This window comes from Pleurodeles waltl, chromosome 4_2, assembly GCF_031143425.1.
Source record: "Pleurodeles waltl isolate 20211129_DDA chromosome 4_2, aPleWal1.hap1.20221129, whole genome shotgun sequence".
Lineage (NCBI taxonomy): Eukaryota > Metazoa > Chordata > Amphibia > Caudata > Salamandridae > Pleurodeles > Pleurodeles waltl.
In genome coordinates, this window is record NC_090443.1 from 108,151,585 (window position 1) to 108,177,461 (window position 25,877).

The following is a 25,877-nucleotide window of genomic DNA, read 5'->3' on the forward strand; positions in this document are numbered from 1 at the left end:
TTCTTCAGGAAGAAATTGAGATGGCGCATGTCTACGTTCGGATGAAGTCCTCTCTCCTTTCTGGGCAACAGAAAGTTGCGGAAATAACAACCACAACCTACTTCTGGTGCCAGCATCCTCTCTATGGCTTCCTTGGTCAAGAGAGCCGCCACTTTATGGTGGAGTAAGGAGAGATGGTCCTATGTCAGCCTATCGCCAGAGGGTGGCATGGGTGGGGAGGGAGTAGCCCCTTCGGACAATCTGGAGAACCCAGCGGTCCAATGTTATCAACCTCCAGTGATGTCGGTGAAGGCATATCTTGCCTCCCACTAGTTGCCTATGATGGTTGGAGAGTGAACTAAAGAGCTTTCGAACCTGCAGCTGCCATCTGAGGGATGGTCGACTGTTCTGACCTCTGGCTACCCAACCCAGTGAACTGGAGGTACCACCTCCTTTAGCATGCAGAGGATGGGGAGTTCCTATGCCGTGGTGGAAGCCCCTTCCATGGCCACAAAGGAGCGAAAGATGAACTGGGGTTGGCTGAAGGCCTATGAAATGCCCAATGACATGGCCATAGCTCTGCTATCTTTGAAGCGCTCCAGTGCCGAGCCCGCCTTGCCTCCAAAGAATTGGGAGCCATCAAAGGGCATGCCCATAAGCGAAGCTGGGACATCCCTGAAAAACTAGTTGTCCTTAGCTATGTGTGGCGCCATAAGGCCACTGATGAAGAAACCACTCTGCCTAGCAAGTCGGTTGTGTCCAGACCACACTGGATTGTGAACTTAGCTGCATCTCTCCTGCCATAGCTTGAAACCATAGTGCCAGGCTGGATGAAGAAAAACATTTTCTTGCCTAATGTATCAAGCCTCTTGGTTTCCCTATCTGGTGGGGTGGTAGGGAATGTGCAAGGATTTACACTTGAAGTTGAGGCTTGGACAACCAAGCTCTCTTAGGTAGGGTGCTGTGTGAGGAAACTGGGGTGCAGGTGTATTGCTCACAAAAAATTCCAGATCCAGTCTTATGCGTAGGGATAATACTAAAGGAAAAGAATCTGTGGCTAGAAGTCTCTGTCATCTTTGTGTATTTAACAGATCTTTGTTACAATCAAGGAGGAAACTGGTACAATGTGGGATGTACAAGGGCTGCACCATGGGAGGGAGCAGATATTTCATTTTATTTCATCCTTGAACTGCAGAAAAGAGTATCTCTTCCCTAAACCAGCTAGAGAGTGCAGTGAGCAGATACATAGAAGGGCACCAGCAGATGCCAGCGCATATAAGTGGGAATTACTAGATCGCATCAATCCACTGGCTGGAGCCACAGAGAACATGCAGTTGTGGATAGAAAGGAAAGGAAGGCCATCAACCATCCACGACCATCCATCCAAACCGCAAATCAAGAGGGAACAGCACTATAGATTAATAAAAGAAGCACTTAACAGATATTGGCTCCATTTTACAACTGCTGGGAATTAATATGGAATACTCCCATTTGCTGTTCAACATCATGCTGGCAGTGCTCAGAGATGCCCACGCTGGCTTGTTCAGAATCTACAGATAGATCAGGGATAGGTATTTTCAACATCAAACTTTTTTTACTTTGATGGGTGAGGGATAAAGAACCTGGTTGAGACGCAATATCTGTGACATTAGACCACCCTTGCCGCTGGTTGCTACATAAAACCCATGGTAAACCGATTTTACTGCAGACTCAAGACTAAAACACAAGCTTCTTCTCTCAGAAAGCCTGTAACATTCGAGGAATTCTTGAATTTCATCCTAACACTCTTAATAAAAGAAATCCTCAATATTATTTCAATGAGTATGGCAGTATGTGCATGGTTGTGTGTGTTTGTGAGAATGTATGTTTTAAGAAACTGTAGAGATGTTGGTATAGCAGATACTGAGGTCTTGGTGAACGAGGTTGTCTGTGGCACTTTATGTTATGTTTCTATGGATGTTGTGGTGTCATACATGTTAGATTTGTGAGTGTTTTGACCATGCTGGTGATTTGGGTGATGTTCTGTGTTTGTTTTTCCTCCATCATCCATCTACACAGGAAGTGACATCACTGGATTTCTCGTCATTGATCTGCGCAGGATGTGACATCACTAGATTTCCCATCACCCATCTGGACAAGAATTGATCACTGGATTTCCCCGTCATCCACCTACACAGGAAGTGACATCATTGGCTATCCGATCATACATCTGCAGAGCAAGTGACAGCACTAATTTCCCTCCAAAATGCTCTTTTAAAGTAAAAGCTGAGCAAGAAGACTCATTTCCATCATTCATCTGCACAGGAAGTGACATTACTTTCCCCCTTTCCCAGGACCTTCTTGATGTAGGCCGCAGTGTGAACACACTGCTGGCGTGTCAAAGAAAAGCATTTCTGCCCCCTTTCATACCTGAACTGTACCCATCGCCAGCAACCCTGATCCTACCCTCTCCCTGCCCAAGCTGGTACTACTCTGCTGTGACCCTCCAAACCATCAAACCTGGCCAGCGCTCCACACGCTGCTGCCTTGCAGCATCTTACAACTCAAAGGGAGCATTCTCATCTGCTTCCTGCAAGTTGTCATGTACTTACCCATAATGAACACACATCGCACACACACACTGACAGCACCCAACACTCCACACTCTAACATTCACACAGTCCTGCAACTACCCACACAACACTCCACCTGCTCCTCAACACCTGGTCACTCACCAAACATGCCACAGAGATCTTGAACCTGCTGCTTAACAATGCCCCAGACCCACCTTTCTTCATGGAAACCTGGCTGAACCCTTCATCAGCACCTGACCGCCACAGCATCCACCCCAGGTGCAAGACCACCAGGTAAGAGTGACTTCACAAGCCCAGAGGCAGATTTGCCATCATCTAAATGAACGCCATCACCTGCACCACCTCCACAGACATGTGACTCTCCTCATGGAACATCTGAACAACCAACTTCAACCTAGGCAATACTCTCATCAACAGACCACTGGGACAGCACGCCTAAATCACCAACACTATCAAAGACTTTGTTGCATCAGTCGTCCTTGCTCAAACAGTTACATCCTACTTGGAGACCTGAACTTTCACAAGGAAGACCATGCCAATCCCAATTCAAAAGTACTCATCGAAGATCTTGAAAGCCTGGGCCTCGCCCAATGAGTAAAGGGACCTACCCACATTGCCAGACACCTTTTGGGGATGATTTTCAACACCTTTGACAACATTAGAGTAGACAAGCCCAAAACAGCGTCCTGGATAGACTACACCCTCGTCAAGTTCAGCAGCCTCTCCCAGTACAACGCAGAGGCACCACCACCAGACCAACCTGCTGATACTCGAACTGCATTACTGACAAGGACTGGAACACGGCTGTCAAGACCACAGACTAACTAGCCTCCCAAAAGCCATCAAGATTTGGATCACCTCTTTTGCAGACTCCCTGACCCCAACCCCTCCAAACAGAGGCAATACAGCAAGATATAAACCAAAGACCAACTGGTACAAGGAGAAACTCAGACTAATGAAACCCCACTGCAAACAACTAGAGCACAAATGGACAATGAGCCAGAACACAGTAAACAAAAGCGTATTCAAATTCGCCCAGAGAGGCTACCACTAAATGATCCGGACCACCAAACGTGCCACACTGGTGGACCGCATTGATGCCAGCACCAACAGAATCAAATAAACCTTGCCATTGTGAAGGATTTCACCTCCCAAGTGGCCTCTTCCAACTTTATCACTCCCTCGCAGGACCTCTGCAATATTCTCTCTCAATTCTTCAGCAACAAAATCACCTCCATTTACAGCAACTTCAACCTGCAATCAAAGCCAACAGACCTCGCCATTCCTAACCTTATGGTCCGTCATCACCCCGGAAGAAACCACAGCAACCATGGAGTTCATCTAGTCATCATCCACATCAGAACCCTGCCCCCACTACGCCCAGTCCTGAAGACTGCAACCCCTGCTCACAACCATTCTGGACGCCTCCACCTCTTCCACGACCTTCCCAGATGCTTGGAAACATGCAACTGTCCTCCGATTGCTGAAGAAACCTATGGTGGACTTTTAAACTCTCGCCAACTATAGACAAATCTTCCAGCTACCCTTCCCAGCAAAGGTCTTGGAGAAAATCATCAAACGAAGCCTCACAAAATACCTCAGTGACTACAAACTCCTCAACACCACTCAGTCTGGTTTCAGATCCAACCAGAGCATGGATACTGACCTCATTGCCACCACAAACATGTGAACAGAAGAGTCACATCAGCTTTTGTCCTCCTGAAACTCTCCACAGCTTTTGACAATAAGGTCTCTCATCCCATCTTCATCCAACGCATACACAACATAAGAATCCAAGGACACATACTTTGATAGATCTGCTCTTTCCTTATAGGAAGGACCAAGTCAGTCAGCCTGGGATACACCTTGGACGCCCGCTCCCTCATCTGCGGAGCTTCACAAGTATCTTGCCTAAGCCCAGCCCTCTCCAATGCATACAGATCCCTCTAGCCCGCATCATCTGCTCTCATACCATCAATGACCTTTCCTACGCAGACAACACACAACTCATTCTCTTCCTCACAGACAAGATTCCTGGCACCTGGCGCAAATTGAATGCCTACATGACTGAAATCATCCACTGTAAGAAGACTGCCTGAAGCTAAACATCAACAAGACCTTAATTGTGATTTCGGGAAGAGCACTTCACCTTGGGACTCCAGCTGTTGACAAACAGAACCAGGACCAACACCCATCCCCAAAACCTGCACCATGAACCTCACAATAGTCATCAACAACAAACATCATGCCCAAGTCCATGCCAGCCTCGCATCATACTTCCATTGTCTGCCAATGCTGAGGAACATTTTCAAATGGCTCCCAATCAGCACCCCAAAAACCATCACCCTCGGCCTAGTCACAAGCAAATTTCACTACGGGAATGCCCTTTATGCAGAAATCAACAAAATCTCACAATAAGGCTGCAGATCATTCAGAGTTCAGTGTCGAGCCTCACTCTCAATGTCCCAGACTCCACTCACACCACACCACACCTAAAGTAGCTCCACTTCCTCGCCATACACAAAGAAGCAGATTTCAAACTTCTCATCCACAGTTTCAAGGCACTACATAACACTGGACCAGCACAACTCAACCATTCGCATTTGCTTTCATAAACCTTCAAGACAACGTTCACTAGTCTGGATCCATCTTGCATACAACCCCACACATATGAAAAACCAGATCTGGTGGTTGAGTCTTCTCCTACATTACTCCTAAAGAGTGGAATAACATAAGACACATACCAGCCTCCTCCTCGGTTCTTGAATTCAGCAAGAAGCAGAAGATGTATTTTCAAGTAGTTCCACTGGGCCCTAAGTTTGTCTAGACTCACACATGCTCTGCCAGGGTACCCTCCCGAGAGATAGTGCCCTTTACATATCTATGTAACATTACAAAATTATGTAAAGTGGAGTTTGGGTCCTTGGAGATTGATTTTCTGGGGCATTGATAAGAATATTGATAAATATGGGGATTTGGTTGCCAAGCATGTTGGGGTTCTGATGGATGCAGAGGATGTTATGGAATTTTAGCATCAAGGGTGCTGGAATGGGTGAGCATTGGGGATGTATTGTTTTTAAAGGTTACAATAGGGTGGTGTGCCATTGGTGTTGGATGGGTTAAGACCGGCAAGTGTATATTGTGGAAGTTGAGAGTGTAATATTTGAAGTTTTAAGAGGTGACAGGCTTATCTCTGTTGTTTGATGTGATGGGGCTTGCGTTTATGATCTGTTTTGGTTTGCAACCAGGTTGACAGAGGTTTTTTAATTGTATTGAGAGGGTCTGCTCTGTGGCTGGTATTGGGTTATTGTGAATTGGCTGTAAAGCCCGGTGGTGGTGTAAAGTTTTTGCATGTAAAGGGTGCTAAATGTTTATGAGTTATGTATGTGCTTGTGTAACAGGCAGAAGTCTAGGCTCAGGTGAAATTAGTCAATGCATCCAACACTCTGGTTTCAATGAAGGATAGCGACTGGCAACTTCCTCTTCATAGGCTTTGATTATACTGTTTTGTGCGCATCTGTGCTGTATCAGAAGAGGAACAATCATATGAAAACCAATTTCCAAAGGGTTGCAGGTCAGATCACTTTAGAATGAGATATAAGTAACCCCAATAATTTCTGGGTCGCATCAGAGCTTTGACCTACTAAAGCTTGTTTAAAGACCTAAGCCATATAAAAGTGAAAGATAGTTTGATACTAAGATTTACATTGGTTTTCACATGGTATGGTGTTTTTTAGGAACCCAATGAATGTTCCTAGTGAGGGTTCGGTTCGAGTGTGCAGAAGTGGTTCAATCAGCCATTAATTGCTGCAATATTATCACTCCACCCACTCAGAATGAATTATCATTTCAAGATCTTCATTGTGCGACCTATGAACCAACTTTATCATATTTTTATAAGGGTGGGGGGTTCTTTAATTGTTTGTTACATTTGTTGTTTATTGGATACATAATATCCCTTATCCAACAAACAATAGCTAAGTATATACACATTTCCTTCTTCACAGTCATATAGGTACAATAAAGTGAAGACCATACCATGTGTACAGATACACTGATTGCTTTTAATAGTGTGCATTGATACCTCGATTAGCCTTCGGCACAAGTGTTCCTCCCATTCTGCTTCCGGTGGAGTTTCTGGAATAAAAACCCAATCGGCTCCGCAGGCCAGAGCAGTCACCAGGGCTAAGTATCTGTAATTAAGAAGGGGTTCAAAACAGATTCATGTCAATACAGAGAAGCTTAAGCATTTTCACAACTAGCTGGAGATATCTATACATTAAGTGCTGGATTATATGTCGAAAATGTAAAAATGCATCATATGTTTGCAAGGGATTCCAAGAGTACCCCTAATGAGGAGACCATAAGAGTACATAAGGTCCAGTCCTCTCCCATTGTCAGCTTCTTTTCTCTGCATCACCCTCTGGTTCGGCTGTGTTCCGCCATGGATTCACGACATCCCAAGGTCTAATAGCCCATCTGGTGGCCACATTCCGGGTTTGCCCTCTGAATTGTGGAGATGAAGGTGGACATAAATGTTCCAGCAGTGACACCAGCCTTCTTATCCCCTAAGCCCAGATCACTACTCGTCTTTGGTGTAGACATACCTGAGAGGATGCCAGAGGTCTGTCCACACTCCAGACAGGGAAGGTCGATGCTCAATGCAGACAATGACCCGAGAATGAACAAAGAAATGAGGACATATGGTCTCAGGTCTATTTTTAATTTTTATTTTTTTTATAAAGCATACAAAATATGCTCCTTGCATCAGTTATCTTATTACACTCACTGGTTGCATTTTAACTTACTACCTTCCTTGTTAGGTTTAAATTATTTTGAGTGGCCAGAAGAACAGGCAACGCATGCACAAATGTTCTAAGAAAGAGTTTTGGTCATCAGAGATTTAAATATCTGGGAGAGTGTACAGACAAGTCTACTACATTGTTTTTAATTCTTTGAAGGCTTTTAAGTCAGTGTCTCTCCATAGACACTGAGCGGACCACATGCTCGACATGAGCTATAACTCTGAAAACTACACACTAGTAAAGTATTCAATGGAAATACTTTGGGCTGATCACTTCCACATCAAACTTGTATTATTAACGTCCTCTCTAAATCTCACATTGGAACTGGAAACTGGTTGATCTGGGTGTGTCCTTTTCCAAGCTTCTCCGAACACTGATGAGCCTTATTAGAGATAGGCAAACTGTTATGAAATATGTATTGATGTGGTACAGCCCGAAAAGATTTAGAAGATTATAAATTAATCTAGCTACTTGCGCACGCCCCCCAACTACTCCAATTACATGTAAAACAGAATGCACAACATTGGTTGCTGGAACTTAAAAATAAATTACGGTAGAATGTGCTACAGTCGTATTTCCTAATGTCAGAATTTCAAATGAAACCTGAAATTGAGAATCTACAATGCTAATAAATCTAGATGCATCTAGAGGGAATGTTCTGATTTTCTACACTAAATCACAACCAAGGATGGTATTACAATGAATGTATCTCAACCGCAGCGTAAACGCTTGTTGGCCTCTAAGACCAGGCATATCAAGATGTCCTACAAGTGCCAATCTTAGTAGACAAAGATATGTGGTATAGTGGCTCTTTTGCCAACTGAGGAACCAAGAGACACATGGTCTTATCCTAGATTTACAGCAAGTAATCTGATACAAGGCTATTAGCTTTCTCTGATAGAACTCCTGTTTTCTACCTGGCATAAAACTGCGAGAGATTAGAAACAGACTGAACAACATAAATAAGTGGAACACAGAAAAAACAGAACAGCATCAGAGTAATCATGATGCTCCCGACGCCAACCAGTGCTTAATTTGTGCTTGTTGTTTCCGGTGCGGGGCACTGGCACTTATGTTTGAGGGCCGACACTTATTTTTCTGCCTCAAGCATTTACTGCGAGAAAAAGACACATATGGGAAAAACAGAGGAAGAGAAAAACAAAAAAAAGAGTCACAATGGGAGAAAGCTGCAAGAGTGAGCTGAAAGGGCAGGGAGAGGCTGTAAATGGATTTAAGAGGCCCGAGATGACTTCAGGATTACGCTGCCTCAGTAGTCTGTGTTCGCACATTTAATTGCAGCATCGGCTTGTTTAAAAGGAGGGCTTTATGCACCGGCACAGTTTTATTTACAAATTTCGCACTGTGCCAAACGACCCAATTTAAAAGAAATCCACATAATATAAATAACCAATCATGAACAAAAAGTATCACCTACCCACAGTGACGACCCATCACCTCCAACACAAATGTCCTCTGGTGGCTGCAAAGATAATAACAGGGTACAAATATTTAGGGGCAGCACGAAGAACATGCGTCGTCAATCATACATTCCATTTTCAAAGGAACCTGAAAAACCCAGCACAATTAGTCTTTATGCAGTATTAAAACAAAAAAGCAAGCACTGGCAATGCCAATAGGCCTGGTTTTAAATGAATGTTGTATGATAATGTGAAGTATCACAAATAGACAGCACAAGAATGGATATGCATTTGTGTGGAAGCAAAGAATTGTAGAATACAAGTGTGAGTTAAAAGGTTAAAGGACAATAGCACTGTCAAGCCAGACCTGAAACTACATGTAGGTAAATGACCACCCTCCACCCATCTGTGCTGTTGTCAGAGAAAAATACCATAAATTATCAAGTTATCAAAGACACTATTTCAGCATTAGTGTCATGTGTGTGCCCCTGAAGGTTTACAATCAGCTAGCTGGCTAAATAAACAAAGTGATCATTGCTGTTTAAAGGGAAAGCACACTGTTGTGGAAGCATACAACTTCTGCCCACTCAAAACATGTACTCCTGATTCCCGACATGTCGGTGGAGCAAACGCGCCATTATTGTGTGATGCACCCATAACTGTCTGGCGACAGGTGCCCTGTCAAGCCAGATCATAAAAATGATGGATAGATTGACTGAGTTCATTTCAACTGATGATAATTAGTCATTGTACATTTAATTACAACATGTTTTATTTGCTCACTGTGCTGTTTGACACCAGTTCAAATGGGACAGTTCAGCCCGAACTGTTAGGTCATATCCTCTCTTTTTGGGTACACCACCAATCCCAGATCGATGTCAGCCTTTTTAGATCTCATAAGAGAGGCAAATCTTGAGAAAGTTAGAAGATATTTATGAATGAATCGGATTTACACCTTTCACCATGTATGGTACATGGGTATGCAAAGGAGCAAACCAGAGATACCTCTACAAAATCTGTTATTTCCATTTGCACGTGGACAACTCATAAAAGCTCCAGCAATCTGCAGACGTACTCCAGTACCAAACTGTGAATAGTGCATCAGACAGCTGGAGAGAATTTGAAAAGCTCATGTGCAGCCCTTGGTTTGCTTCAGGGAAAATCTATATGAGCCAGTCTATTAATGTAGAGAGGAAAAAAGAGATCCACCATGTTGGCTAACTAAACTAGATTCTTCAGCTCAGAAGCAAAGGCTGTATTTCAAACAAATTTGGAAGTTGAGGTGATTTACTTTGTGTGAGCAGAACAAAGGAATGAAGCTCCCTAGAAGGGGAACTACAACCTACTCGACAGGACAGCCACCCCGGACATTAAGGAAGTACTCTGTTAGGTGGAGCTAGAGAGCTTTGGGGCTACCCCAGTGTTACTTGGGGTCTGCAGTAGGAACAGTTAATCAAAGTTTTTAGAATTCTGGCAGAAAGGCATCTTAGTGCAGCAAAAGTCATTTGTAGTCCTATGAGATGTGAATATGGTCTGCAAGTATGGCCTGTATTGGAGGCAATGTTTTCAAATAACCAAAGGCTGAGCGCTTGAGGTCACACCCATAGAGAAGTGGGAAGAGAAAACTTTAAAGGAACAACATGTTTCACAAGTTTACAGAGATATCATCCAAGGCACCAGATCGATTTCTGTGTCATTGAAAACATTAGGAATTCGGTGATTATAAAATGTCATCAAAATATCCTGGTATGTACCTAACATTGAAAGGCACTGAGCAAACATCACAAAAATCAAAACATGGAAATTGTTCAAAGTTTTAAATCTCAAGTTCTTCACATATGAGGGTTCTTCTACACTACGTGTGGCTCAGTGGTGTTATGAACCTGCTGTGTGAAGCTGCAGGCCAGAGGTCTGAGTACTGGTGTGGTCCTCTTAGCCCTTCCTTCTTCTGAGGAAAGGCTGTCATGAAGGTGGTTATACATGTCCATCACAATGCTGCAAAACCATTAAATTCTAGTAGTGCGTTCTATAATAAAACAATCTTATGTTAAGAAGTTGCTGGCTCGTTGCTCATGTTCCCCATTAATGTTTGTGGCATTCCGTATCTTAATTTCGCAGCAAGCACTTTGAAGACGTTCCGTGGCTGCAATTTGCACTTTCTCTGAAAACAATTAGCGCAGCAAAGCTTCATGTATGTACTACTTCCAGCCTCAATGGTAGTGTGAAAGCATCGAGTGTAGCAAAGAGCCATCATCTGCGAGCATCATCTTGTTCAAGTCCCTTGCTCTGAGATATTTCACCAGATGGCGGCCTCTAGCAGCACCGAAGAAATGCGCTTAACTGTGGTATCATCTGCGGAACCTTGAGAAGGACTTCTAGAGAAGAGAAACTTCCCGGTCTGCCATTCCAGGAGAAAGCTGTCAAACAGAACATCCTACTTATGGAGAGAAGCTTAATATCAAATGACAATTCCTGCTGCTTCTAGGACAATACACTACCAACTCAGTACCACTCAAGAATACAGCAGAGCGGGGTTTCTCATTGACTTGGCTTTATTTTCCCTCAGTAACTGAGGTTCAGGGGAGATGTCACTCCGCAAACCCCTCTCCCCGTTCCACCACTGACTACTACTTAAAAGTGATGTATCTGTCCCCCAGCAGATAACCTCCCCTTCTGGGGGTCGTGACTCTGAGTGTTTGTGACATCCTGTTATAGAGAAACCCTCTCCAAAAGGGTGAGATAAAACAATGCTAATTTTTCTATACGTGGGGAGTACTTTTCATTTATTCAGATCTGTGGAAGTTTCCCCATTTCAGTAAGCTACTTGGAATTCGAATTTAAAGGTTCAACAGCCTTTTCCCAGTTTTGAGGATCCCTGCTGTAGCTTATCAGTTCAGTACCATATGTTTGGAGAGCAAACGTCTGCTTTTCCAGTTCACAGAGATTTGGTTAGCACTGAGTTTACAAAGAGGAAAGCTTTGTCTTGAAGGTTAGGGTCGAACACCCAGAATAAAGGTATGAGGCATTTCAGTACATGTTCTAGCTATGTTATTGGCAAACAGCTTCTTCTTCAATCCTGAAAAATGACCAATACAGATGACTAATCAAAAGAGCATGCCTGTGCAACCAATCGTGCACTGTACGATTCATTCCTAATTTAACAGAGGTCAAGCCGAAGGCATATAGGTCACTCCTGAAGGGGGAAGGAGCTTCACAATCAGAACGATGCATGATTTTGTTATTTTTTTTGTTCTGTATTGTTCCATCACTGAATTTCATTCTGGGATTATAACCAGTGGTCCTGAGATTCATATTGATCCCGCAGCTGGTACAATGTCTACTGCAGCCACCTTATTAGCTCACATTGTGTCTACTTCTGTGTAAACAGTGTCAGCGAGAAAAGCCCCATCACACAACTGCGCACCTCTGGGCAGTAGTTGTAATGGCATCCACGATCTCCATTATGCGATGAAGAGCCGAGTCGGTGCCGATCGTCATGTCTGTCCCACAGAAGTCATTGTCGATAGAGCCCACCATGCCAACGATGTTCAGGTAGCTAGAGGCTTTGGCTTCTTCACTTGTGATTCTTCCTAAGAGGAGAGTGGAACCAAAAACAAAGTTTGCCTGTCAGTCAAATGAAAATATACACAACAAAGCCTCATATTTTCCAAGAACTGTAGTCATTGCATCATGTTTTATTATTATGGGTATGTTTTGTTGCCTCTTGTGCTATAGAAATATTTAAATTAACTAGATAAGCAAACACAGAATGTGGATAATGAAGTCAGAATAAAAAGGTTATGAAGGGAATAAAGGCGTTATGAGTGTAATGGTTCCTGTTTGCTCTTGCATAGAGAGATCAAGTCACAACATATTCCTCAATAGTTATCCATCACTCATTTAACAGAACACATGTAGCATTTATGGAACACACACAAAATGCCTTGACTGTAGCAGACTTAAACTTCTCACTAGTCTCAAACTAAAATATCAAATACTGCTGCAGCGATGCTATCCATATGTCTGACATATTGCTACCCATGTGTGCTGACAATGTCAATCAAGTGGTTGGAATAAGTCAGCTCAGTCCATACTAATGGCCTAGAGTCGCAAGCATAGGCAACAAAAAGGCTGATATTAAGACCAAGCAGCCCTTGCATAAGGCCTAAAAAGCTGTTAAAAGACCCCATCCATTGATAGCATAATGCACCAACGATGATAGTTAGGGCTTCGAGGAGGAACACAACGACTTTGGGGCACCCGGTCCCTACAACCATAAAAGACACCTGCTGCCCCTCTTGTTGTCTATAGCGATGTTCATGAAATCCCATTCTTCTGGTATAGCCTCATTGCATTTTAGTGGGTGAGGGGGCCATTAGGCAGCATGTGTTAAATAATACCGTTAAAATATTCTTTATGTCACCTAGGAGCATCATAGATAATACGGCAAGGTCATTTTTATGATGAAGCTGTGACTGAGTGAACAAATGAAAAAAGTAATAGTGAAGGTAAAAACGGAATGGAGGGAGGTACGGGTGGAAGAATGGATAGAAAGATGGGAGGGTGGCGCGGTGGGTGGATCGTTGGGTAGGTGGCTCTATGAATTAATGATGAATGGATGGAGACAGCGGGTTAATGAATTGAGGGAATGAAGGAGAGATGGATGATTAATGGACATATCTGTGGATGGCAAGATGGGTGATAAAGGGAAGGATGAAAGGAGGATGAAATGATCGATGAGGAGAAGTATGGAAAAGATGGTTGGAGAAAAGAAAGGATGGATGATGAAAGGGGAAGAAGGCGAGGAAACTGGATTGATCATCAAATTTATTGAGAACAAGCATGTGAAAGGCACCATTTGGCCCCACTGTTTACAGACCTCCATGAGGGAAGCAACCAAACGAGTGTCTGGCTCACTCAGCGCCAAGCAGGAGAAGGTTTAAAGTGGGGAGTATTACATTTTTCTGGCTACTCCTCTCCCTTGTATAATGACATGCTTGACCTGTCACATCATGCTAGGCTTCCTAATAAATCCTCCTATCCCCAGGGTAGCAGGGGCTGCAGAACCCAACGAGCTCTGCAGCCAGCGTCTCCGGAGAGTAGGAGCTTGGGTGCGGGGGGTCGTTGGGGGAGTGAACTGAAAAGTTTTTGGACAGGCAGTGGACCAATACAGGCAATGACAGCTTGCTGCCACTCCACAATACTAATTGTGCATTTCTGGACGTGGATTCAGGGTTGCACTACCTGGGCTTGGGGACGGGGACTAAATCTGAAGCTTTGGGAGGGAGGGATACACTGCATCAAAAACAGCGCCAGCTGCAGAATTACATGCACTGCATAGTGATCCCCTCAAGACAAAGACAGAAGAACCCCAAACTCTGAAGAAGATCTCAGCAACAAATCAACAGCTCATGAAATAGCCCCAACAGCATCAAAACTACGCACAACCAGCTATAAATGTGCTTCTACCATCAGAGTGAAAATGCCCAGTTACCTGCAATTTCCAAAATGATCAAATATGTCCATCCTGGTACTAGAGAATGTAGCTTGTGAATGCCACTGTATATTTGCTCAGTGTCAACAAGTACTGGCCATCAATGCCTAAGAATGTCACCCAGACACAGTATTTTAAGCTATGAAATAAATATGGAGAACACCAACTACTATTGTACAGAAAACAATGCAAAGGAAAAAAGGCACAGAGCCCAATCCCTCCTGAGCTCAAAGAAACTTTCCTGATTCGGCAACAATGCATTTGTATTTAACCATAGGCTTTGATATTTATTACATTCACACCGAGCAGTTCATCATTTTAATCTACCTAATGCTCATAACACATGCCAAATCATCTAGAACAATGTGCTTCAACGGAGTACAAGTGGAGAGTTACATTAATTCACCCCAAATCAATCTAATTATCTTCTACTTAGTGCAATAAAAGGAAATATTGGAAATGGGAAATCTGTTCTGAGTTGATTTGATCGCTCAGTGAGTAGAACGCTTGATGCTGATAACCCGGGGCCTGATTTAGAGTTTGGCGGATGGGTTACTCCGTCACAACTGTGACTGAGAAGGCAGCGGCAAATATCCCGCACTGGTAACCATGCGAACAAGCTGATCATGAGAACTTCCTAAAATAAATATCACTCTTAGACCAACGAGGTATGATATAAACAAGAAAGAAATTAAAATCAAAGTGAATGCTTTGAATTTCACTATTATGTAAAACAGACAAAGGTCTGGTAAAGTGATAATATTATTGGAGTGTTTCAAGCCCAGAGGCAGTAAAGAAACAACAAGTGAGACTAGTCAGTGCTTCAATTTCTCCAGTCCTGAACACGTGCACCGCCTCCTTGCTTCAGACTTTAGACACTGAAATGCTGGAAAATTACTTTATCTTAGGTCAGGGGAGAGGTGATCATGCAGCCAAAGAATCAAATGATATTTCCTCCATTGGCAAAGTTCCAGATACAATTCTGCACTGGAACAGGCAAACACAAGAACAGGTACAAGAGAAGGCATCAATCTGATAACAAACACAATATCAATTACTATATAGAACGTCAGTGTGTTAAGGACAGGCAAGCACAAGGACAGCAAAGAGGAAAGATAACAGAGAGAAAGGTAGACACAAAGACAACGGTGAGGAAATCAGCATATTAGAAGCAATTAAACATTAGAACTACAATGAGCAAAGTACGGTTGTTAGAGACAAGTGATCAACAGAACGACTGTGGGAAAAGACAGCATGCTAGAGCCAGGAAAACACAAGGATAATTTTCTAACGCATGGATCTCAGTATGTTACCTGCTTTAAGTAAATCAGCTAATAAGCCACTCCACTCAGCACGAAAGGTATCTGCTCCAGTTAAGCTGCCGTCACCACCAATGACACAAAGATTGGTTATTCCCTTCTTTACCAGGTTGCATGCTGCCTTGAGACGACCTTCCCGTGTCCGGAAATCCTGGCATCTAGCACTTCCGATGACTGTGCCGCCCTAGACAAAATATCAATGTAAATGGTTCAGTCCACCTTTTAAAAAAAATTGCTTATCTGATGGCCCAATTGAAGACATGAAGATTTGACTACACAAATAAATACTCACTATTAGCTCTTACACCATCTCCCCCTAAACCCGTGAGCATACCTTTAGCAGGAGACGCTAACAGAAGCTCCTACTGTAAAATATGTGGAAGTTTCTCAATCCTAGGTGCTTGTCAGTGTTTACAGGATTTTCAAAGGGTATTGATTGCATTGTCAAGTGCTCAAGGGAGATCACAACAATACATAACAAGCATTGACAAAACCTAAAGATCTGGGGTCAACATGCTAAAGTATGTACCATTAGAATGTTGGAGTGAGACACACAGGAGGGAGCCAGCAGGCGTGGACAGAGATGGCTATAGTTGTATAGTAGTCCCTCATTCAGTTCAATGCAAGCATTCACGTGGAAGCCAAAGGATACACCCACAAGGCAAATATCATTAGGTGAGAGATGTATACTCCATCCTGAGCCAACATGTAACTGACAGCGACTCAAGATGGTGGCAGAAAGAGGCTGGTCGAAGAAAGTCTATGGCCGAAAGGGGTGGACCCAAAGCCAATCTATAAATATTGTAAACAATAGGTCTGTTTGACAGCTGTGCTTTTAAAACCTAGACCTAAAAAATTGATTCCATTAAGATGAATACACAGACATAAAAATGTACAATCGTTCATCCTATCACCTTTAAATTTAAGTACAAAATTTAAAAAGAATACCATATTTTTTATAATGCTATAGTTACCTCTTAAAACATTCCTGACCCCTATTAAAGTCATACATCAGCATAATTAGACAATACTTAGTTCTAGATACTTAATAATCACATCTTTTTTGTTTCTCCTTACTCTTCATGCAGCCCAAATATGCCCACTTTACTTTGCATGTAAAGTGGGGAGGCACGAGCACATGACGTCTGATTACTTCCCGTATGGAGTGTGGAATTCCACTCAGCACAATTATAAGGGGACTGATATTCCCGCCCCTTGTATTACCGGATGCGGGAACAATGGGCCAGAGCTGAAAATCTGGCCAGTAAAATCACTTAGCGGAAGGGCTGCTGTACAGCCATGACCCTTTCGAAAGGCTCTTGTCAATCCTGCAGACAAAGCAACATCCGTCTGCAGCCAACACTCTCCCCTCCTCAGCTCCCCCTCCCGTCCCCACTGCCGCCTTACTCCAGAGCAAAGATGAGTTTCAAACCTCACTATACTTGGAAACACTATGTGTAACACCATATGCTAAACCCATGTCTGCTCAGATTCCCAATGTGCAGAGTTTAACTCATAATTACAGAGTAGTGGTGTGTTCTTCCCGCACGGCACAGTTCACTTTATGTGCAGAGTTTGCACCGCACCAATATCATGCAACTTGCAATTGGGCCCAAGTTGCAGGAGTTAACACATCCAATCGAAACTGGAATGCCAACGTTCAAAGTTCTAGGGTTATCTAAGCTGAGGTATTACTCATATCTCATCAGAGGCTTAGTCTGCAGATAATAGCTGCGGCAGGGTTACAACTTCCCAAAAAAGCTTTAACAACATCCATTCTTTATAACCACTCAGTGCAACTCTGCTTGACGTGCCATTAGTTGATTCTGGCTGAATGAAGTCTATCTCATGAAGTGTAACCTTAATGTAACCAACCCTTCGTAAGGCACAATATCCAAGCTTCATCTTTACATCAATCAGATCATTTCTGTGTATACATCCTCTACGAGTAACCGTAGCATAATGCAGAGCAAAACTGAGCTTCATCTCTGCTCGTTTTCTAGCGAAATAAACCCAAAGAAGCAGCTGAATCAGTGGCGTCAATTGCTTTAAATCCAAAAGTCGCCTGAGAAAACCATTCGTCCTCGCCACTATGGCAGTGACATTACATGTCCACTCCGGATGAATCAAATGGTACGACCTTTAATGCTGGTTCAACCCCTACTTGGCCTCGAAATGCCCCATTGCATTGAACTCTCGCACAGTGACAGCGGCTTTTCCAGTCAAGGATACCCGAGAATCTCACCCCGAATATACACGTTGGTCCTTTCTCTATCATAGTTATTCTTCTCAGGCAGCTTGACGAGACAGGGCAAACAAAGAAGACAAGAGGGACAGGGAAACGGACCCACAAGGAGGTGCAGATCATGGGTCTTACTTGCAGTGCATCCTAAAGAGGATTGCCCTGCCCGTACCTGGGTTCAAGGGGGGGAATTGACGTCTGAGCAAGCACAGAGTTTCTAAAACATGGAGGCTCCACACAATCCTGCAGCCACCAGTGAGGATGCTGAGGTGAAAAGGAGGAACTTCTAAAATAGTCATAGGTGAACTGGAAAACAGCGATATGCAAGCCCAAGCCATGGCTCATGTTTGCACTGCAGCCCAATTAGGCATTTAAGATGATAAGCTGCCCATACCTAGAATCAAGGATTGGCGCCGACATTCGAGCAGGCACAGGAACATCCTCTATTGACCAGGAAGTCTGTTTGGGTGAGGAAGGTGGAAAAGGAGAAAAGGGTCAAGGAAATGGACCCTCAAGGGAATGCTTCTCTGCACCTCGGAGTAGGGTGGCCACCTTTTTGCAGGTCATTTTGGACACTTTATCCAGTCCTGATCTTTTCACTTAGAAATCAGTGATTTGAGGTGTGTTAGTCTAATTAAAAACATGAATCAAAACAAGACTGCAACACCCACATTGCATTAGACTTATCATAAAAAATTCAAGAATTAAAAGACTGTCCATAATGACCTAAAGAGAGGTGGTCACATTGTACGACCTTTTATGCCTCTTGCTTTAAGAAGGCTGGGTTTAGAAAACACATCACAAACACTTACATATGGATACTTTTTTATTGCAGTCTTCATTCTGCACTAAGAAACAGATAGCTTTTGGCTTGGTCTGAGTATCAGTATCTTCTGTTTGCAAGTATATTACATGCTTCATACAAGTGCAAAACAATCACAATCATCACACGAGAGCAGAGGCCTTTTAAGGTCTAAGCCTTCTAGACAGCACAGCTGTCTGGTTTGCTAAAGACATCTTTGGGACATTCAGAAACCTTCCGTGGGAATGCATTCTGTCTCTTGCCTACCATCGGCTTTATGTTTAGTGAATTAAGTGGCTTTCTATTTGCTGGCTTCATTTGTTTAGGCTGTCCAGGTTCAGTTCATCCCTTTGAAAAAGCAAAGCCTTTTAACACTACCTCTCGTTATTATTCTTCCACAAGTGCTACTTTCTGTAAACAAGTCTGTAAATCTTGTTCTGATCTCATCACATCTTCTCTCCATTCAAATGACAGTCTCTGTCTTCTGAGAAAGCTTAGTGTTTACTTTTCTTTCTCTGACTTCAAAGTGAGAGGATTTATGTGCCAATCTTGCTGGGTACTGGAGGTAGAGGAAAGGGTTTTTTCCTAACACACAATAACATTTAAATAAACTAAGAAAGTATTTCAGAATATATGGAAACATGCTTTAATATGATCAAAACAAAGCAATACACTAGGTGATGCTATTTTCACATGTGATCACTTTTGCACTGTATATTTTAAACTATGTGCAAATGTAATGTTCATTTGAGTCGAAAATGTATTGTCTGTAACAGCAGTGTTCTACCACACAACGCATGCTTAGCCTTAGGCCATTCCACTCTACTCTACTCTGCACCACTGCACTCCACTCTGCACCACTCCACTTTACACCACTCTGTGCCACTGATCTCTACTCCACTCTACACCACTGCACTCTTTGACACTTCACTGTATGCCTCTCTAGGCTGCACCACTCTACTTTATGCCAATGCACTTTAGGCCACTCTAGTCTAAACCTCTGCAGTTTAGGCCACTCCACTGTACTCTGCACAACTCTGCTCTATGCCACTCTGCAACACTGCACTCTATGCCACTCCACTCTATGCCAATACACTCTACGCCAATGCATTATACTCTGTACCACTCCACTCTACTCCCTGCACTCTATGCCAATCCACTGTACGGCACTATAATCTACTCTGCACCACTGAATTCTATGCCACTGCATTCCACACCACTTTATGCCATTACTCTACACCACTCTACATTGCTGCATTCTACCCTGCACCACTGCACTCCTTGGCCCTTCTCTCTACCCTGAACCACTCCAATCTACTCGTATTCACTCTAGTCTGAAACAATCTACTCTACGCCACTGCACTCTACGCCACTCCACTCTATGCCACACCACTCTGCACCACTGCACCCTGCACTCTTCTCTGCACCACATTAGTCTATGCCACTCTACTCAACACCACTGCACTCTGTGCCAGTGCATTCTACACCACTCTAAACCACAACATTCTACACCACTCTGCTCTGCACTACTGCACTCTATGCCACTAACTCTAAAGCACTCCAATCTGTGCTCTACTCTGCACCACTGTACCCCACTGCACTCTATGCCACTCTACACTACCCCACTCTACTGTACTCTGCTCCACTGCAGTCGAGGCCACTGTATTCTATGCCACTGCACTCTATGCCAATCAACTCTGCACCACTGCACTGTATGCCTCTGCACACTTTCCACCACTCTTATCTACACCACTGCATTTTATGACACTGCATTGTATGTCGCTGAATTCTATGCCACTGTACTCTATGCCAATATACTCTGTAACAGTCTACACCAGTGCACTCTAAACCATTCCATTGTACTGTATGGCACTCCATTGTAAGGGACGGCACTCTTCTCTACTCTGCACCACCCTACTCTAAGCCTCTGCACTCTACACCACTGCACTCTACTCTGTACCACTGTACTCAACGCCACTGCACTCTATGCCACTCAACATCTGTGTTCTGACTTCTAAACTGAAAGCTTCTTGTTTTCAAATTTTACTGCACTTTATTCTTTATGCTTTTAATGCAGTCTTTGCACTTTTGAGAATATTTTCTGGGTTTGTTTGCCCCCGCTTTAGACAGGACATTTGCGCTACTATTAGCTGGTGGGGAGCCAATCAGAAGCGGAGGGACAGAGTCAGTAAGAACTCTGTGTCCTTTAAACGCATTTAGCAGTGGGGACGCGCTTGACATAGTGACTGTGTGTTCTGACTTTGAAACTGAAGGCTTCTTGTTTTGAAAGTTTACTGCACTTTATTCTTTATGCTTTTAATGCAGACTCTGCACATTTGAGGATATTTTCTAGGCCTGTCTGCCAACGCTTTATAGGGGAGATTAGCGCTACTGTTGGCTGGTGGGGAGCCAATCAGAAGCAGAGGGGCGAAGTCAGTAAGAGCTCCGTGCCTTTTAAATGCAGACAGCAACAGATATGCGCTTGCCATAGCGACTGTGTGTTTCGACTTCTAAACTGAAGGATTCCTGTTTTAAAAGTTTACTGAACTTTATTCTTTAAGCTTTTAATGCAGACTTTGCACTTTTGAGGATATTTCCTGGGTCTGTTGCCCGCGCTTTAAACGAGAGATTAGCTGTACAATTGGCTGGCAGGGAGCCAATCAGAAGCAGAGGGGTGGGGTCAGTAAGAGCTCCACGCCCTTTAAATGTAGTCAGCAGTGCAGGCATGCCTAAGGTAAGCCCTGTGCGCCCATCTGCGCGGGGCCAGGGTCCAGGAATCCTGGTCCTTTTCAGGTTAAAAGGCTAAGGTACTCTGCCAACCAAATTACTCGCTTTACAGCCAATCCATTGAACAAACTGTCTAAGAGTTGACCTGGAAGTGAGTTTTCCTACCTGCAAGAACTGTGTAGCATTTTCCCCTTCTGATGGCACGAATTATACACTTGACGCTAGGAATGCAGTCATATGTGATATGACTTTGCATTCGGGGTGTACAAATATGATACAATAAATTTTTTTTAGTGTGGACTGCCCTCTCTTTCTAAACATCAGCAAGATATTTTTAAGTTGCTGTGGGATCACAACCCTGATGCCTTGTTTTTCACAGAAACCTGGTTTTAGGATAGCACAATGACTGGTGTAATTGTAGCATTACCACCAAATGCTGCTATCGCGAGGAAAGATGGTCAAGGCAGATCGGGGAGGAGGGATTGTCATAATTTATATGTTGGGTACTGGTGTGCTTCTGTCTCTGACCTGATAGCCCCTTTACTCTCAAGCTCACAAATTTCATGCTATTAGGGGGGTCTCAATATCCATCTAGGTGACCCAAAATGCATTTTGGACCCAGTTTCATTGAAGATCTGAGTATTTTAAATCTTGCCCTGTGCAAGTCAACTCCCACTCATGAAGCAGGTCAACTGTTAGATCCGATGTTGCTAAAATGCAGGACCTGGTTTTTTTTTCACCTATTCCTCTGACCTGGTCTGAACCTAGTGCAGTTCCCTTTACTATTAAAGCCCCAACTGTCCTTTTTTCTAGGTGGCATAACTTGTCTACTGTGACCAGAAAGTGGTCTAAATTAGACATTGCCACTCTGAACCGTCAACTTCTCATTACAAATCTGACTCTTAAAGATTCAGCCTGTTCAGATGAGGGCCTGGTGGACAATTGGATACGGAACACTCTAGATGAAGTTCTATCTATTGTTTCACCTAGAACAATCCCACCGGCACAATGCTTTAATGATATACTGCGCCTGGAGAAAAAAAGCTGTAAATCCTTGGAAAGGATCGGGAAAAGATCCTATGATAAGACTTTAAAAGCCTCACATGAGACAACCACTAGGCACTATCATGGGCTTTGCAAGAATGTGCATGCTTCATTCTTTTCCAACAAAATCATTAAGGTTCAAAACTGCCAGAAGGCACTTTTTAAAGCAGTTAAGGAGCTTTCTGATCCTAGCCAAATGTCTCCAGCGCCTTCGCTATCACAATCTCAGGATGAGGAACTGTCCTTGTCTTTACAGAAAAGGTAGCCGATACCCATTTGCAATTGACTACGTACTGGAGTGGCCTTCAAATGATGTTGCACCCTGCTAGTTTAAATGTTGACGCCAATTCCACTCTTATAATTTCTAACTGCTCTATGCCCTTGGCAAATCCCCTCAGTACAAATTGAGGTCATGGTCTCTGCTGGATATCACCTCCTTTTTTGGTCTTCTACAGTATATTAAATCTGGGTCATCACTGGATCCCATACCACCTACTGCGTTTGGCTTGGAGAACCAGGATCTAGTCAGGTAGTGGTGAACCTGCTAATTCCTTCTTACAGAAGGGCTATGGCCCAGCCTCTTGTAAACACGCCATAGTGCTTCCACTCTTAAAGAAACCAAATCTAGACTCTAAAACCTGGTCAAAGTCTCAACCAACTTCTCTGTTAATATTTTTTCATTAACATCAGGACAAGACCAGGGCCCCTACGATCTTAACCGTGGCTTGAGGCTAAGTGACACTTGGATGATGAACAACTTGCTTGAACAGTGATAAAACAGAGGTGATGATCTTGGGTAAGAGTCCCCAACTTTGGGGCCCACAACATTGGCCCACTTTTTCGGGCCCTTTCCTACTTTATCTTCCAAAGTTAAGAACTTGAACTTCCTACTGGAGGAAAATCTTTCAATAAGACCTCAGGCTGTGTAGGTGACGCCCACCTGCTTTCCTATACCCAAATGGTTGAAGAAAAGAATCTGGATTCTCCCTTTGTCTGTCCAGAAGATTGTAATCCAAGGCTTAATCCTGTCTAGATTGGATTCTGGCAAAATTCTATATCTTGGCATTGACCAAGCTTCTATTTGCCTCCTCCAGACTGTTCAGAATGATGCGGCATGTCTCATATGAGACAGTGCCTAGTGGTTGTCTCATATGAGGCTTTTAAAGTGCCTTCCAAAATGTGCCTTGACTGTCCATCTCCTGCAAGAGCTTCATTGACTCACAATGATAAAGCACATTCAATTTAGGGCACTGTGCTATGTCTTTAAAGCTAGCATGTGAGTTGGCCAGCGCTATCTTTCAGAGTTAATACTGCCTTATTTGCCAGTGCGCTCCTTAAGACCTGACACTAAGTACGGTCCTCAGGTTTCGCCTGATCCGAATGGGTGGCCGGTCATTGTCAGTTTTGGGTCCCAAGATCTGGAACTCCTTTCCAACTACTTTAAGAAATTGCTCCACATTCCTTGCTTTTTGCAAGAACTTGAAGACATTGCTCTTCTAATCTGAGAGCAGTGTTTCACTGTCCCTATGGTTTAGTGCCGGGAGAATCTATTAGGGTAGCTGTATGCTTCATAAAATCAAAATCAAAACTAAATCAAATCTAGACCTCTCTACGCCAATGCATTCTACACCTCTGCACTGTACAACACTCTACCCTGCAATGCTGCACTCAATGCACTGAACTCTATCCTAGCCTACGCTGCACTATTGCATTTTATGACAATGCACCCTATGCCACTGCACTCTACACTGCCACTCTATTTTACATCACTCCACTCAATGCCACTACACCACTGCACTTTATGCGACTGCACTTTACAACACTGTACTCTACTCTGCACCAACCTATTCTACTCTACTCAGCACCACTCTATCCCACTCTACACCACTGCACTCTTTGCACTCTGCTCTGCACCACAGCACTCTACAATGCAACATTCTAATCTACGCTGCTGCATTGTATGCCACTGAATTCTATGCCGCTGCATGTTATGCCACTATAATCTGTAACACTCTACACCAGTCGACTCTATTTTCAACCACTCCACTGTATGTCACTCTGTGCAGTTTCACTCTCTGTCACTCCAATACACAACACTTCATGCCACTCCACTGTATGACACCCTACTCTATGCCATTCCATTCCACGATACTCCACTCCACTCTCCTCTAGGCCACTAACTTTTAGCTATGCTGTGAAGCAGCCACTCTAGTGTACAACATGGCTAAAACATATCGGCAAAGCCAATAGTTCTTGCACAGGTGAGACCTATTGGATTTTCCAGTGCTTGTTGATCCTGACATTTCCTGACTTCAGTCATCTTTAAGGACTCCCATGCCTCAGTGGTAAGAGATCTATGCAGTCCTTGTTCAGTGTTTACTTTGTAACAGAAAGCGTGCCAGTGCCCAAAACTCTGTTCTGGAGGTGTCTTAAAAATGTGCTCACCGAATACCAAGGCTATGTAGGGCTGAATTCACCTCAGGCCTCTTTAATGCACTACCAGATGCTCCTTGACCTTTTACTCAATCTTACCGGTCCCTGCTTTCTCCCTTTGTGCCACTCTTTCGGTCTTATTTTTCCTCATTCTTTCCCGTTAGTGTGTTTTTCTCTCTTTTGCTCGTGGTCAATACCTGATGTGGAAAAATAAGTGCAGGCCCCGAAAAATGAATGGTGGTTCCCTTCACTAGCGTTTCCTTTTAAACATTCAACACACTCACTGGCAGCGTACACCTCCCTGAGTTCATGGGAATCCCGCTGACTGTCCATCACTCTCCTGAATTCTGCTTTTTGGCCCCAAATCCCTTTGCCGTCGATAACAATATTGAGAATGAGGAATACACACTGAGGTGAATACACTTTGCGAATTTAGAAATGCTGTCCTTAAAATTTTTATAAAAGGTTGGAAATCCTCCACATGGCTGTACATTTGATGTAGGTAGTATAAAGAGGTGCTCAAGTTGTCAGTGTCCAGTTATTCAACTCTTTTTAGAAATAAGCACTGGCTAACCCAACAGGTCTCGCCTATGAAAGAGCTTTTTGCTTTGCCAATGTGTTTTAGCCATGTTGTACACCAGCGTGGGTGCTGTTCAAAATGGCTAAATGTTAGTACCATAGAGGAGAGTGTCAAAGAGTGGAAAAGCAAAGAGTGGAGCAGAGTGTTGTAGAGTGGGGTGGAGTTTTGTGTCATGGAGCCTCGTGGAGTAGAGAGCAGTGGAGCGGAGTGCAGTGTATTGGAGTTGAGTAGTGTAAAGTGGAGTGGAGTAGAATAGAGTGGTGTAGAGTGGAGGGGCATAAAGTGGAGGGTCCTAGTGCGGAGTGGTGTGGAGTAGATTGGTGTGGCGTACAGTGGAGTAAAGTGGCATAGAGGGAGTTGTGTAGAGTGGATTAGAGTGTTGTAGATTGGAGTGGCACAGAATGTCCTAGACTGGCATACAGTGGAGGAGAGTTTTGTAGTGTGAAGTGCTGGAGCATAGA

The 25,877-nt window shown here is 43.6% G+C and overlaps 1 protein-coding gene across 3 annotated transcripts in view; it reads right to left on the reverse strand.

Annotated features, from left to right (window-relative positions):
* Positions 1–25,877, reverse strand: part of LOC138292322 (ATP-dependent 6-phosphofructokinase, muscle type-like) — a 227,795-nt gene that overhangs the window by 69,632 nt on the left and 132,286 nt on the right. For all 3 annotated transcript variants that reach the window (XM_069230870.1, XM_069230869.1, XM_069230871.1), the window contains 4 exons: positions 15,583–15,772; positions 12,200–12,365; positions 8,793–8,837; positions 6,637–6,745 (listed from right to left, as the gene is read on the reverse strand). In XM_069230870.1, coding sequence (XP_069086971.1) covers positions 6,637–6,745; positions 8,793–8,837; positions 12,200–12,365; positions 15,583–15,772 — 510 coding nt within the window. The remainder of the gene's footprint in view (positions 1–6,636; positions 6,746–8,792; positions 8,838–12,199; positions 12,366–15,582; positions 15,773–25,877) is intronic.